At 39.1% G+C, this 12,678-nt stretch overlaps 1 protein-coding gene across 1 annotated transcript; it reads right to left on the bottom strand.

Annotated features, from left to right (window-relative positions):
• Nucleotides 1-2,365: 2,365 nt before the first annotated feature.
• Nucleotides 2,366-3,576, bottom strand: LOC132039382 (uncharacterized). Its single transcript, XM_059429871.1, has 2 exons — nt 3,012-3,576; nt 2,366-2,961 (listed from the first exon to the last, which is right to left on the bottom strand). The coding sequence occupies exons 1-2, from the start codon at nt 3,574-3,576 to the stop codon at nt 2,366-2,368; spliced, it is 1,161 nt and encodes a 386-aa protein (XP_059285854.1).
• Between the last annotated feature and the right edge of the window lie 9,102 nt (nt 3,577-12,678).

The raw sequence follows: 12,678 nt of genomic DNA, 5'->3' as shown, positions 1-12,678 counted from the left end.
ACTTTTTTTCCAATTTTACAGTCAACAACTTAAATGTTTTAAATTCTCTCAGGTATTTTAATTTCTAAATTCAATTAATTATATTATTAGTGCTTTTGAAGTAGGTTTTGAATCCCAAATATATTCATATAAACAATAAATATCGTAGCTACAGTTCAACTACTTCTAATATAAGAAAGTCAAAGATTATGATCTTCATATATAAAAACTTACATTGGGATAAAATTTCAAGTGAAAGCATTTGAAAAAGTTTTTGCAAAAAAAATTAGAAGGAGATAAGTAATATGCAAAATAACGAGCTAAATAATTGGAGCGAAATGATCAAAGTAATTGCTCAATAATGTTATGACTTTATAAAAGTTTGGTTTATTTTTTCTACCTCAAATTAAGTGTATATGTGTGAAGCAAAAACAGAAAGTATACAAGACACAATGTTTACGTGGAAAACTCCTTGTTCAAGGGATTAAAAACCACAATCTACACCAGTAGGATTTTCAATTTCACTAACTGAGCAACGTTTTCATATTACAAGCCTTTTGCAACCAAGAAATTAGCCCGCTAATCCCTTCCCTTACAATAACGCTATTGCAAACGCTCTCTAGACTAACTCTAGCCAAGAACCAACTAATTCAACTACCTCTAGCTAAACTTCAACTCACCATAAATAACTATAGTCAAGCGTTTACACAAAAAGCTTAATAAACCAAATACCTACGAAAGCCCTTCTTAAAAGAAGTGTAGGTTTACAATATTTAGACCAAAAGACAAAGACTAAGACAACCTAGGAGTTAAGACATCTTCAGTCTAGGGATCTGGTCCTTGGAGTTATTTAGTCTTGATCTTGAAAGCTTTGAGAAAACAGTGGCGGCTGTTGTTTTTAACAAAATAAGAAGAATATAATTGCAAGTGCTAGGTCAAACAAATGCCAACATGTTGTTTATATAGGGAATCAATGAGAACATGTGAGGATCATGTGAGTGACATGTGACATAGATAGAGACATTGCAATGATCCGTCGTTTCCCAGGTGGCTGCGCAAGTCGGAACGGTGCCTGACTTCTACAGCTGTCACATTAAATGCAGTGCCCGGGGACACGATCAAGGACCTGGTCCCTGGTGTATATGCCGATCATCAAAACTATGAAATATCATAACTTATCAATTTTCCCCTTTTTAATGATGACAAACTCGTAAATGATCTTCCCTCGGAGAACCAGGTTCCCGCTGCAGATTTGACTCCAACAAAATGTAGCATATAATATTCTCATTTTCATTATGAGAACCAGGTTCCTTTTGCGAATAACGAACACGTCTTCCCCCTTTTGTCATCATTGAAAAGAGACAAGAGTTGACATAAGTATTAAGAAGTTCAGAAACATTAACTCAGGCCACTTGAGCAACTTATCATGAGCACCAACAGAAACAGCAAAGCAACATGAAGAAAAACATCTGCAAAGATCAGAGAATTTGCCATTCAGAATGATAATTTAGTATAAAACATAGTAATCAATTCATCACAAACAAACTAAATTAATTGTCAAAATTCCAATATCAAAGAAAAAGGTTCAGGTATTTAGCGGAATAGAAGATCAGGGTTGAGCAGGGTTCGATGGGTTGACAGGGTTGAAAGCTTTGAACATCATGCCTAGTCTAGTGTCTGCAGCTTTGTGATTTGCCAGGATTTGCTCCTGGAGCTCGGTAACTTTCTTCGTGAGACTAGAATTAACCTCTCTCAACTCCGTAACTTCTTTTACTATATCACCACGGGACCGGAGTCGAGTCCGCGCCCGGTGCGGTGATTTCGGCCCTCGACGGGGTGTTCTCAACCTGCAACCTCTCAACATCAGCCAAGATTTTCTCATTCGCTTCAATCATACCCGATATAGTGGATGTGGTCCCTGCCCCTCCCTTCTTTGGGACACATTCACACTCCTCCAGGGTGGACATAGATAACATTTGCTTCTTAGTCCCTTTGGAGGCTTTACCAATACACATTTTGAAATGCTCAAACACTTTGGTAAGGAGAAATCCATAGGGCAAACCATGCTTACTATCCTTGACATCCACTACGTTTATTATGTGCTGCAACATTATTCTAGGCAGACTGATCAAGTGGCCACCATCCAGAATTTCCATAACGACCAGATCCGTCTTGGAAGCAATACACATTTTCTCAGTCCGAGAAAGCATGACCTTGTTCAAAAACTCAAAGAGCAGCTGATACTGAGACTTCATTTGTATCTTACATATGGACTTAGTGGTCACTTTCTCTCCTCTTTTAACTATGTGAAGTTTGCATTCTTTTCTTTAAGGAACCAGGTCCTTCTACACTGACTTTTCTTCTTTTGGAGGAACCTCCTTCCTCACTAACACCATTTTTTTCTTTTCTTAGGGGATTTTGATGCCTTCTTCCCCTCTGCCACTGCTTTCTCCTTTTCACTTTCGCTAGTATCTTCACCATCACCGCCTTCAGCTACAGTTTTCTTCTCGCTCGCCCGGCGCGTCCGCCTACTTTTGGAGTTTTTCCTGACTAAGGTGGCTTCCTCTTTCTCTTCTTCTCCCTCAGACACAGCAATCATCTCCTCCTCTCCATCTCTCAACTTACATAAATTTACCAAATGTAATCTCCTCCACCTCTTATCAGTAGTCTTTGCTTTGTTAACTAGTAAGGCAGAGTCTAATCTTGTGTGAGACTTCTGCCTTATGGTAGGAGGTCTCTTTCTTTGTTTAGAAATAGGCTTCCTATCTGCGAGATGTTTTCTCCTGTTTTTCCACTTTTTCATCTGCTTAGCACCCTCATACCTCTGCTTATATACAGTTCTCAATACAACATCATTTTCAGAGTTTATTTCATTACCTTCAGAGTTAACCTTCTCAGAATGGTTAGAGGAACCAGGTTCCTCCTCTGAAGAGGCTGTCCTATCAAGTGTGGATTCTTTCCAAGGAACTGCAATTGTAGACACTAATTTAGAGGCAGACGTTATTTATTCACCACAGTGTGACCTAAACTACTCTGTTCCCCTTGAGTTGAAACACCCATTTCCTCAGTCTCCATCTCTGCATTGTTAGCAGGTATAATAGCAACAACATTGTCTATGCTATCCTTAGCAGTTTCACCACCCGTTACCACACTTTTACCCAAATGACCAGAAATATCCACATTTGCAAGAGAAGTTGGATAACCTGAGCCTGAAGGAACTTCACTCAAGTTCTCCCTTTCAGTTGCAGTCTCTGTTTTCATTTCTTGACGTGTCACTTCCATACCATCATCCTTCTCAGTAGTTTCCACAGATGCCTCAAGATATTGAGAGGTCATCATAGTATGAGTTCTTCCTTCCAAATTAGGTTTCTCAGAGGACGTAGAAGTAGGCACAGACTTCTTTGGGATTTGGCTTTTACGAGTTCTAGTGAAACCAACAGGTTTTGGGGAAGACGTTGTAGGGTTTCGTTCTTTAGGAAGGGAAACTGTTGAAGATGATGAACTTGTTTGTGGATTGGTTGAAGTAAGTTGTTTGGGAGAAGAGTGTGAGGGATTGACTTCTGAGACACTAGGAGATAAAGCTTCTTTGTTTAACATGGTCGATTTAATGTGAGAAGATATTGACAATGAAGACTTGAGTGTTGAGAGTAAAGTGAGAGGGAGAGAGAAATTTACGATTGGGTTTTAAAAGTGGGTGAAGGAACCGGTTCCCATTGGCAAACAAATAAGTCGTGTTGGTTATGAAAAAATGTGATGATTCGATGTTGGAATTTTGAAAGGGGGGTGGGAACAAGTGATGACATGGCACTTTGATAATTTAAGAGTATATTAGTACTAAATTGACTACTAACCTGAATCATAGGGACCAGGTCCCTTGACTAATTTTTGATAAAGCTTGGGCAAAAACTCTAAAATATGCAATGGCTTCAGTGCTTATGTTGTTCTGAGAGTGCCATGTGAGTATACCTGTAACAGTATAAGAGTGAGTTAGATGTTCCAAAAATCACTTTCAGCATTGTACCTTTTCTCTTAATATAGCCAATCATTGGGAGACAATTAGTTGAGCTTGATCAAGCCCAACTCCAAGCGATTCCTTTCAAATTGCTCTCCGCTCAGTGCCTTGGTAAAGATATCTGCAATCTGATCTTCTATGTTGCATAACTTCATGCAGATCAATCCCTTTTTCACATTATCCCTTTGGAAATGATGTCTCACATAAATGTACTTGGTTCTTTTATAGTGCATTGGATTTTTTGCCATATTAAGTGCACTGGCATTGTCACATATCAGAGGCACACAAACAGTGAAGACACCAAGATCCTCAAGTTGTTGTTTAATCCACAGCAATTGAGCACAATAGGAAGTAGCAGCCACATACTCAGCCTCAGCAGTAGAGAGAGCTATAGAGTTCTATTTCCCTGTTCCCCAAGAGATCAAGCATGAACCCCAGAAAATATGCCATACTAGAGGAGTCTTTTTCTATCCACCAAGTAAATAGCATAATTAGCTTCAGCATAACCAACCAAGTCAAAATTGTCTCCAGAAGGATTGAAGAGGACCAGGTCCTGTGAACCTTTAAGATACCTCAATATTCTTTTAGCAGCTTTCAAATGAGACTCTTTAGGACTTGATTGGAACCTAGCACACGACCACCTGCCCGAACACGATGTCGGGCACCTGCTAGCGATCGGTATAGCGATGACTTGATAATACCTCTATACATGGTTTCATTCATAGAGGGATCGGGTTCATCCATGTCCAACTTAGTAGCTGTTCCTATAGGGGTATCAATATGCTTTGCATTTTCCATTTTAAACCTTTTAAGCAGCTCCTTGATGTACTTTTATTGACGAATCATGGTACCCTTTTGAGATATCTTGACTTGTAGTCCCAAGAAGAAATTTAGCTCACCCATCATGCTCATTTCAAATTCACTTCTCATGAGCTTAGCAAATTCTTCACATAGGGAATCAATAGTAGCACCAAAGATGATGTCATCAACATATACTTGCACAATCAGTAGATTCTTTTCTCTCTTCTTTAGAAACAGAGTGTTGTTAATTCTACCTCTTGTAAACCCATTTTCCAGAAGAAAATTTGACAATCTTTCATATCATGATTAAGGAGCCTTCTTTAAGCCATAGAGAGTTTTATCAAGCTTGAAAACATGCTCAAGATGATCATGACTTTCAAAGCCAAGAGGTTGCTTGACAAAGACATCTTCCTTCAAGTATCCGTTGAGAAATGCACTTTGAAGATCCATTTGGAACAAATTAAATTTCATATGGGATGCAAAAGCAATTAGAATCCCTATTGCCTCAATCCTTGCCACTGGTGTAAAAGTCTCGTCATAGCCAATACCCTCTTCTTGATTATACCCTTGAACTACCAACCTTGCCTTGTTTCTGGTAGTGTTTCCAATCTCATCAAGCTTGCTTCGAAATACCCACCTAGTCCCAATCATTGTTCTGTTTGTTGGTCTAGGGACCAGGTGCCACACCTTGTTCTTCTAAAATTGATGAATCTCTTCTTGCATAGCACTAATCCAGTCAGCATCTTTCAATACCTCCTTGATATTTTTGGGCTCAATTTGCGAGATGAAAGCAGAGTAGGCAAATATATTTCTTGCCTTGGATCTGGTTTGGCTGCCGAATTTTAAGGGAGTGATTACATTTTCAAGAGGGTGAGATTTTTTGTGTCTCTAGTTGGATACTTGAATTTCAGTGCTTAAAGGACTAGGTGCCTCCACATTTGATCCTTCATTCACATCTAGAGATACATGATCTCCACTTCTCTGATCAGCATCAGGAGTGCCTGACACAACATCAACTACTCTATCTTCAGCCTCAAGCTGAGTAATGGAGGGACCAGGTACCTTAGCATCATCTGGATATTCTGCTGCATCTTCTTCATTGCTTGCTTCAACTTGATTCACCATTTCAACTTTTCCATTTGTGATTTCCAGAACGTCATTAGGAATTGAGAGGTCTCCGTCATCTGCTTCACCACTTTGTGTCCCTTTGCTTCCTAACTCATCTGCCTCATCAAAGATCACATGCACACTTTCTTCCACAATTTGAGTTCTCTTGTTGAAAACTTTATATGCCTTGCTGTGAGAGGAATACCCAAGAAAGATTCCTTCGTCACTTTTAGCATCAAACTTTCCTAAGGCCTCCTTACTATTGTTAAAAATAAAGCATTTGCATCCAAAGTCCTTAAGGTAAGTCAGCTTCGATTTCTTTCCATTTAGCAGCTCATAGGGTGTCTTTTCAAGCAAGCATCTGATCATGCACCTGTTGATCAAATGACAAGCGGTGTTGATAGCCTCTGCCTAGAAGCTTTTGGCCACATCACTTGCAATCAGCATTGTTCTTGTCATATCTTCAAGTGTCCTATTTTTTCTTTCCACGACACTATTATGCTGAGGTGTTCTAGGAGCAGAGAAATTGTGGCTAATCCCATTTTCAGCACAGAATTCATTAAAGTTTGCATTGTCAAATTCAGTGTCATGATCAAATCTTATACTGACAACTTGGTGTCCCAACTTTGCTTGAATCTGTTTCACAAAGGCTACAAACACAGGGAATGTTTCATCCTTGGTTCTTAGAAATAAGGTCCAAGTGAATCTTGAAAAGTCATCAACAATCACAAAGATGTACTTCTTCCTTCCTCTGCTTTGAATCCTCATAGGCCCACAAAGATCGATATGAATAAGTCAAGTGGCCTAGAGGTGCTTACTTACTTCTTTGGTTTAAAGGAGGTCTTGACTTGCTTCCTTTTTATGCATGCATCACACACCTTGTGATCTTTGAACTTGACAATTGTTAGCCCACGGACTAAGTCCTTTGCCACCAGTTTGTTCAGCAGAGTGAAGCTTGCATGTCCTAGTCTCCTGTGCCACAGCTAAACATTATCATCCACAGCACTGAGACAAGTCAAATCACTATCATCGGATGAGCAAAAATCTTCTGCCTAGATGTTCTTGTATCTTTTTGCAGTTAGTACCACTTCTCTAGTTTTGAGATTAGCGATAGTGCACACATGAGACAAGAACTCCACTTTGTTTCCTTTGTCGCATATTTGAGACACACTCAATAGGCTGTAACTTAAACCTTTCACGTAGTAAACATTTTCAATAGCATGGGAGAGTGTCTTGCTAATTTTGCCAATACTAAGAATAAATCCTTTCTTCCCATTACCAAAGGACACACTACCACCTTTCAAGGCCTTGAGTGAGAGAAAAATTTCTATCCTTCCAGTCATGTTTTGAGCAGCCACTATCCACAAACCATTTTTGACTGCTCCCTCTCACTCTATCCTGCAAACAAAGCCCTTGTAATCATAGAATGGGTGAATAGTTCTATTCGTCCATGCAGATAGCACAGTGTCACGACCCAAGCCGATGAGTCGTGGCGAGTGCCCGACCACTACTGACCAAGCACCCCTAACTCATACCTGGATCTCACTGACCAAGCACCCCTATCATTCATAACTGAGCTATACTAACTCCTGTAAGATTAAAACAATAGATTTTGCATCAAGAACTCACAACCAAAGATATATATATACATATGTGTTGAGAATAACAGTGCAAGATAACTCGGTCGCTACATATGCTCTGCAACAAAAGTAAGAGCCGACAAGGCTACATAACATCCCAACTACATACAACTATCTACAGACCTCTATGGAGCACGAGCACGAGCTGTAGAAAGGAAAGGACAAGGCCTCGTCATACCCCTATATATATATACATGCCAAGATAGCATACCAAAAGGGACTGCAGCTCCGAACCAAGTGGAGCGCACTAACTGCAGCTGAGTGGAAGACCTACTGAGCTGGATCGCCTGTCTGGCTACCTAAACCTGCGGGCATGAACGCAACATCCACAAGAAAGGACGTCAGTACGAACAATGTACTAAGAATGTAAGGCATGAATAACAACATAACAAGGGATGTGGGACATAACATGAGATAAAGAGATAACCTGTACATCTGATTGCCTCTTAAAGTGGATACCATACATGCTTAGCCTTTTGAAAAAACATGTTTCATGCATATATAACATAATAGTGTTGCGGAACGTGCAGCCCGATCCATAAATATATTATGCTGTGGAACGTGCAGCCTGATCCATAACCATATATCCCTCGTCCGGGCATCCCGCGTCCGGGACAATATCATAGTATACCAACTGATCAAGTGGTTATGCGTATATAACGCCTCGCCCTTTTCCCATATCCATATATACATATATAATATAAATAGCATACATGAGAGCCCAAAAATAAAAGCTACTACTTTATCGGAGTAACGTAAGGTCGGTAATCTCGGATTTATATTATGGAACAATCATCATCGCTATATCTCACCTTGAAAGAACAATTATCATAAGGTGAGATCAACAACAATGATTAAAATCAAGAAAATCATGAAATAAGCTCAATAATCTCATAATAGCATCAAAACCATTAGCCTTGGAATCTCCGTAAAATGGGATCCTTATCATCATCATTATCATCATAGAAAACATCTATCTTTAGCATCATAAGAACTTTGAGAATCATGAACTTCTAGCTTTTGGGAATAAGAATATTATGGAAGTCATGTATGGGTTCATAAGAAGAGAATCATGCCTTTAGAAAGAAAGGGATTTAGCCTTAACATACCTGAAGCTTACTTCTCGACTTTCCAACCTACCTCCTACCTTGCGATCTACTTAAGATCATTCATAGTCTCGTAATCTCAATCAAGGTTGAAAGAGCTTGAAATCTTATTTATATCCAATAGATTCCTTCGTCCCATCAAGATTTGATGTTTAGAACAAGAACTACAAAACCCTATACGCTTCCCGAGCCTCGTTGATGGCTAACTTTAACACTTTTTGACCAAAATTTGCATATGGACTTGTAGGAACATGTTGTAGAATGCTCTAGAGCTGGTGAATGATAAAAAAAAATAACCAAGAGGGCTCTTTTGTACTTGCCAAAGTCGGTTTCACCGACTTAAAATTATCCCTGCGTAATCGCGCTGGGAAGTGGCACGGTAGCGCTGGGTTGTCTGACGCCCTTCTGCACGTTCGTGCCTAGTGGTGGCGCATTCGCGCTGACCAAACCTCTAGCCTATCATGCAAACTTGTAACGTTCATAACTTTTTACTCTGATGCCGTATCAACGAGAGGTTTGTTGCGTTGGAAACTAAACTTCATGAACTTCAACTTAGCAGGTTGGTTTTCTTCAAAACTCTTCATATGCTAGAAGATATTCTTTTCCCAAGTTGGTTCATACTTTGTTGTTCAAAGTAACGCTTATCTTCTTCCAAAGTCATACTAACTCAACTTCTTCAACTCATTTCCTTATAGGACCTCCCAAAGATTCCTTATGTGCATCCTTTACTCCTAGAATATACTCAACAATGCTCCGCTCCTTATATTCCAAAGTAGTTTTACTTAGCCTTAGTTCAACATACTTACGTTAAAATTTGATAAGTGCTTCTCCGAAAGTACGGGGTGTAACACACAGATTTCATTTTGTGGGACCAGGTCCCGCATTCTTGGGTTTGTTCTCAACATAAGCTCTATTTCTATGCATAGACTAAAATCTTGGTTTGCAGGAGTTTTTGTAATGACTAGTGTTGCCACAGTGGGTGCAAAGCCAATTATCAGTCACATAAACATATTTGTTGTTAGATTGAGCGGGGTCTTGGCCTTTTTACAACCAATGCCCTGTCTACCATCATTACCCTTGCACATAGCTGCAACTTTGTCAGAGGAACATGTCCAGTGAAGAGACTTATCAATTTCAAATTTCACACAGTTTAGATCCTCTTGAAGTTTCCTATTTATTTGTAGCACAGCAGAGAGATTCATTTTAGCCTTTTTAAGTTCATTATCAAGCTCAAAATAAGTCTCACTGCCCACTTGTTTTCCTTTAGAAGGGGTGTTCACCCATTTGTTCATCTGACTAATCAACAAAGCATTATTCCTAGTTAACTCTTCAACTTGTTCTTTTAGATCAACATTGTTTACTATGATATCATCCCTTACTTGTTCTAACCCTTCAATCTCTTCATTTAAGACACTTTTCTCATTAATAAGGCTATGATAGGTATTAATCAAAGACATTTGTAAGAGATATTAATTTCTTTTAAAATAATTTTTCAGATTTTTCTGAACGTCAAATAAATTTACCTCTTGATTCTCATTGTCAACTTCATCTTCCGACTTGGCCATGAGTGCAAAGACGGACTCATACTTCACAGGTTCATTTTCAACAGCTATCATGGAGGTATCCCCTGTATCTTCATCTTCAGATTCACTAGAGGAGTCTACCCAAGCAGCTAGAGCCTGCTTTACCAAGTTATTAGCCACATCTCTTCTGTTGAACTTCTTATTAGGGACCTGGTTCCTTTTCACTCCTTTGTCAGCATTCTTGTAGTGATGTTGCTTGTGAAGAGGGCATTCCTTAATGTAGTGACCAGGCTTCCCATATTTGTGACATAAGTCATTCTATTTGAAGTTCTTGCTGGAGCTTCCTATCTTAGAAAACCCACCATTTTTACGAATCATCTTATGGAACCTTTTTGTAATTTAGGCCATATCAGATTCATTACCACTTTAGTCACTTTTAGCCGCTATAAGGACTATATTCTTCTGTTTCCTTAGCTCCCGTCTTTCAAGCTCCTTCTTTTTCTTCACCTCATAGGTTTTGAGATTCCCAATCAAATCATCAATGGTCATTTTCTCCAGATCTTTACTCTCCCAAGACCTTGGTAGAACACCAAGTATTTTTCGAACTCAGTTGTTGATTGGAATGACTTCACCAAGAGAATAAACCTCATTGATAATGAAGGTGAAATGAGTGTGTATATCCTGGATTGACTCATCATCCTTCATTCTAAATAATTCATATTCAGGGGTGAGCGTGTCTATTTTGGACTGCTTGACTTGAGAGGTCTCTTTATGAGCCGTCAAGAGGGCTTCACATATTTTCTTGGCAGTTTCACAAGATGAAACACGATTATATTCATCTAGTCCAATACTACATATTAAAATCTTCGTTGCCTTGAACCCTTTTTCAATGGTTTTTTTCTCAGCTTCGGTATATTCTTTTCTGGGCTTTACCTCTAGCTTTTCAGACTTAGTATCAGTCTTTGTATGGTCAAAAGGACCATCAAGAATGATATCCCAGAGCTCAGAGTCTTCAGCCATCAAATAGTCATGCATTCTTGTTTTCCACCATCATAATACTTTCCATTAAACATTGCAGGTCTCGTGGTTGACTGCCGTTCCTCAAAATTTGGTGGAGCAGCCATAATGAGAGATCCTTTCTAGGTGTTACCCTTTTAGAAAGAACCCGCTCTGATACCAATTGATAAAAACTAAGAGTCCACCAAAATAGATAAGGGACCAGGCACCTTACCTGTTCCCTCAAGCAAAAACAGAAAGTAAACAAGCCACAAGTTTACGTGGAAAATCCTTGTTCAAGGGATTAAAAACCACGACCTACACCAGTAGAATTTTCAATTTCACTGACTGAGCAACATTTTCAGATTACAAGCCTTTTGCAACCAAGGAATTAGCTCACTAATCCCTTCCCTCACAATAACTCTATTGCAAGCATTCTCTTGACTAACTCTAGCCAAGAACCAACTGATTCAACTACCTCTAGCTGAACTTCAACTTACCATAACTAACTATAGTTAGGCGTTTACACAAAAAGCTTAATAAACCACTTCTTAAAAGAAGTGTAGGTTTACAATATGTAGACCAAAAGACAAAGACTAAAACAACCTAGGACTTAAGACATCTTCAGGCTAGGGATCTAGTCCTTGGAGTTATTTAATCTTGATCCTGAAAGCTCTGAGAAAACAGTGGCAGCTGCTGTTTTCAACAAAATAAGAAGAATATAATCTCAAGTGCTAGGTCAAACAAATGCCAACATGTTGTTTATATAGGGAACCATGAGAGCATGTGAATGGTATGTGATATAGATAGAGACGCTGCAATGATCTGTCTGTTCTGCTGTGGCTCTGCAATTCGGAACAGTGCCACAACTGTCACGTTCGTACAGTGCCTAGGGGACCTTGATGTTCGGCCTAAATTGCATATATTTACTCATTGTTGCCTCATATTTTAGTACTTTTAATTGTCTTTTGAGTATTAATTATGATAATTTATGCCTAACATTATATTTTCACAATGTAGGAAGAAAACGGTGTGAAACATGGAACAAATGGAAAAATAAGAGATGTGCCACATTGAATGATGTGCCACATTGAATTAAAAGGAAAAGAAAAGAGAAAAGAGAGGAGACAAGAGTGGGAAACATAATTATTACGTTGTAATGATTAGTGCAAATGTGCAATTGAATTTTGAACAAGTAGTACGGCGGCGACGAGAAACGAAGACCAACAACTGGAGACAAAGAAATTGGACCCGAGGCGGTGTTTTCCTGCATTACACAGTGCGAAGGAAAGGGATTTTCGGAATTAAAAGTCTTCCCAATTTGTTTTGGACTCAGTTATTTTATATCGGCCTTTTCCCACACCTATAAATAGTCCATAAGACAGGTTTTGACATAACTTTGGATAGCTTGAAACCCTTAGTTCATAACTTTGGACTTAGAGAGAGCTTGGAGCCGCCGTGGAGGCCGTATTTACAGGGTTTTACCTTCTCTTCTCTGTAATACTTATTTTGAT

The sequence above is a fragment of the Lycium ferocissimum genome, chromosome 12, assembly GCF_029784015.1.
Source record: "Lycium ferocissimum isolate CSIRO_LF1 chromosome 12, AGI_CSIRO_Lferr_CH_V1, whole genome shotgun sequence".
NCBI classification, from domain to species: Eukaryota; Viridiplantae; Streptophyta; class Magnoliopsida; order Solanales; family Solanaceae; genus Lycium; species Lycium ferocissimum.
The sequence above is the reverse complement of the archived record's forward strand: the minus strand, read 5'-3'. Positions and strand labels throughout refer to the sequence as shown.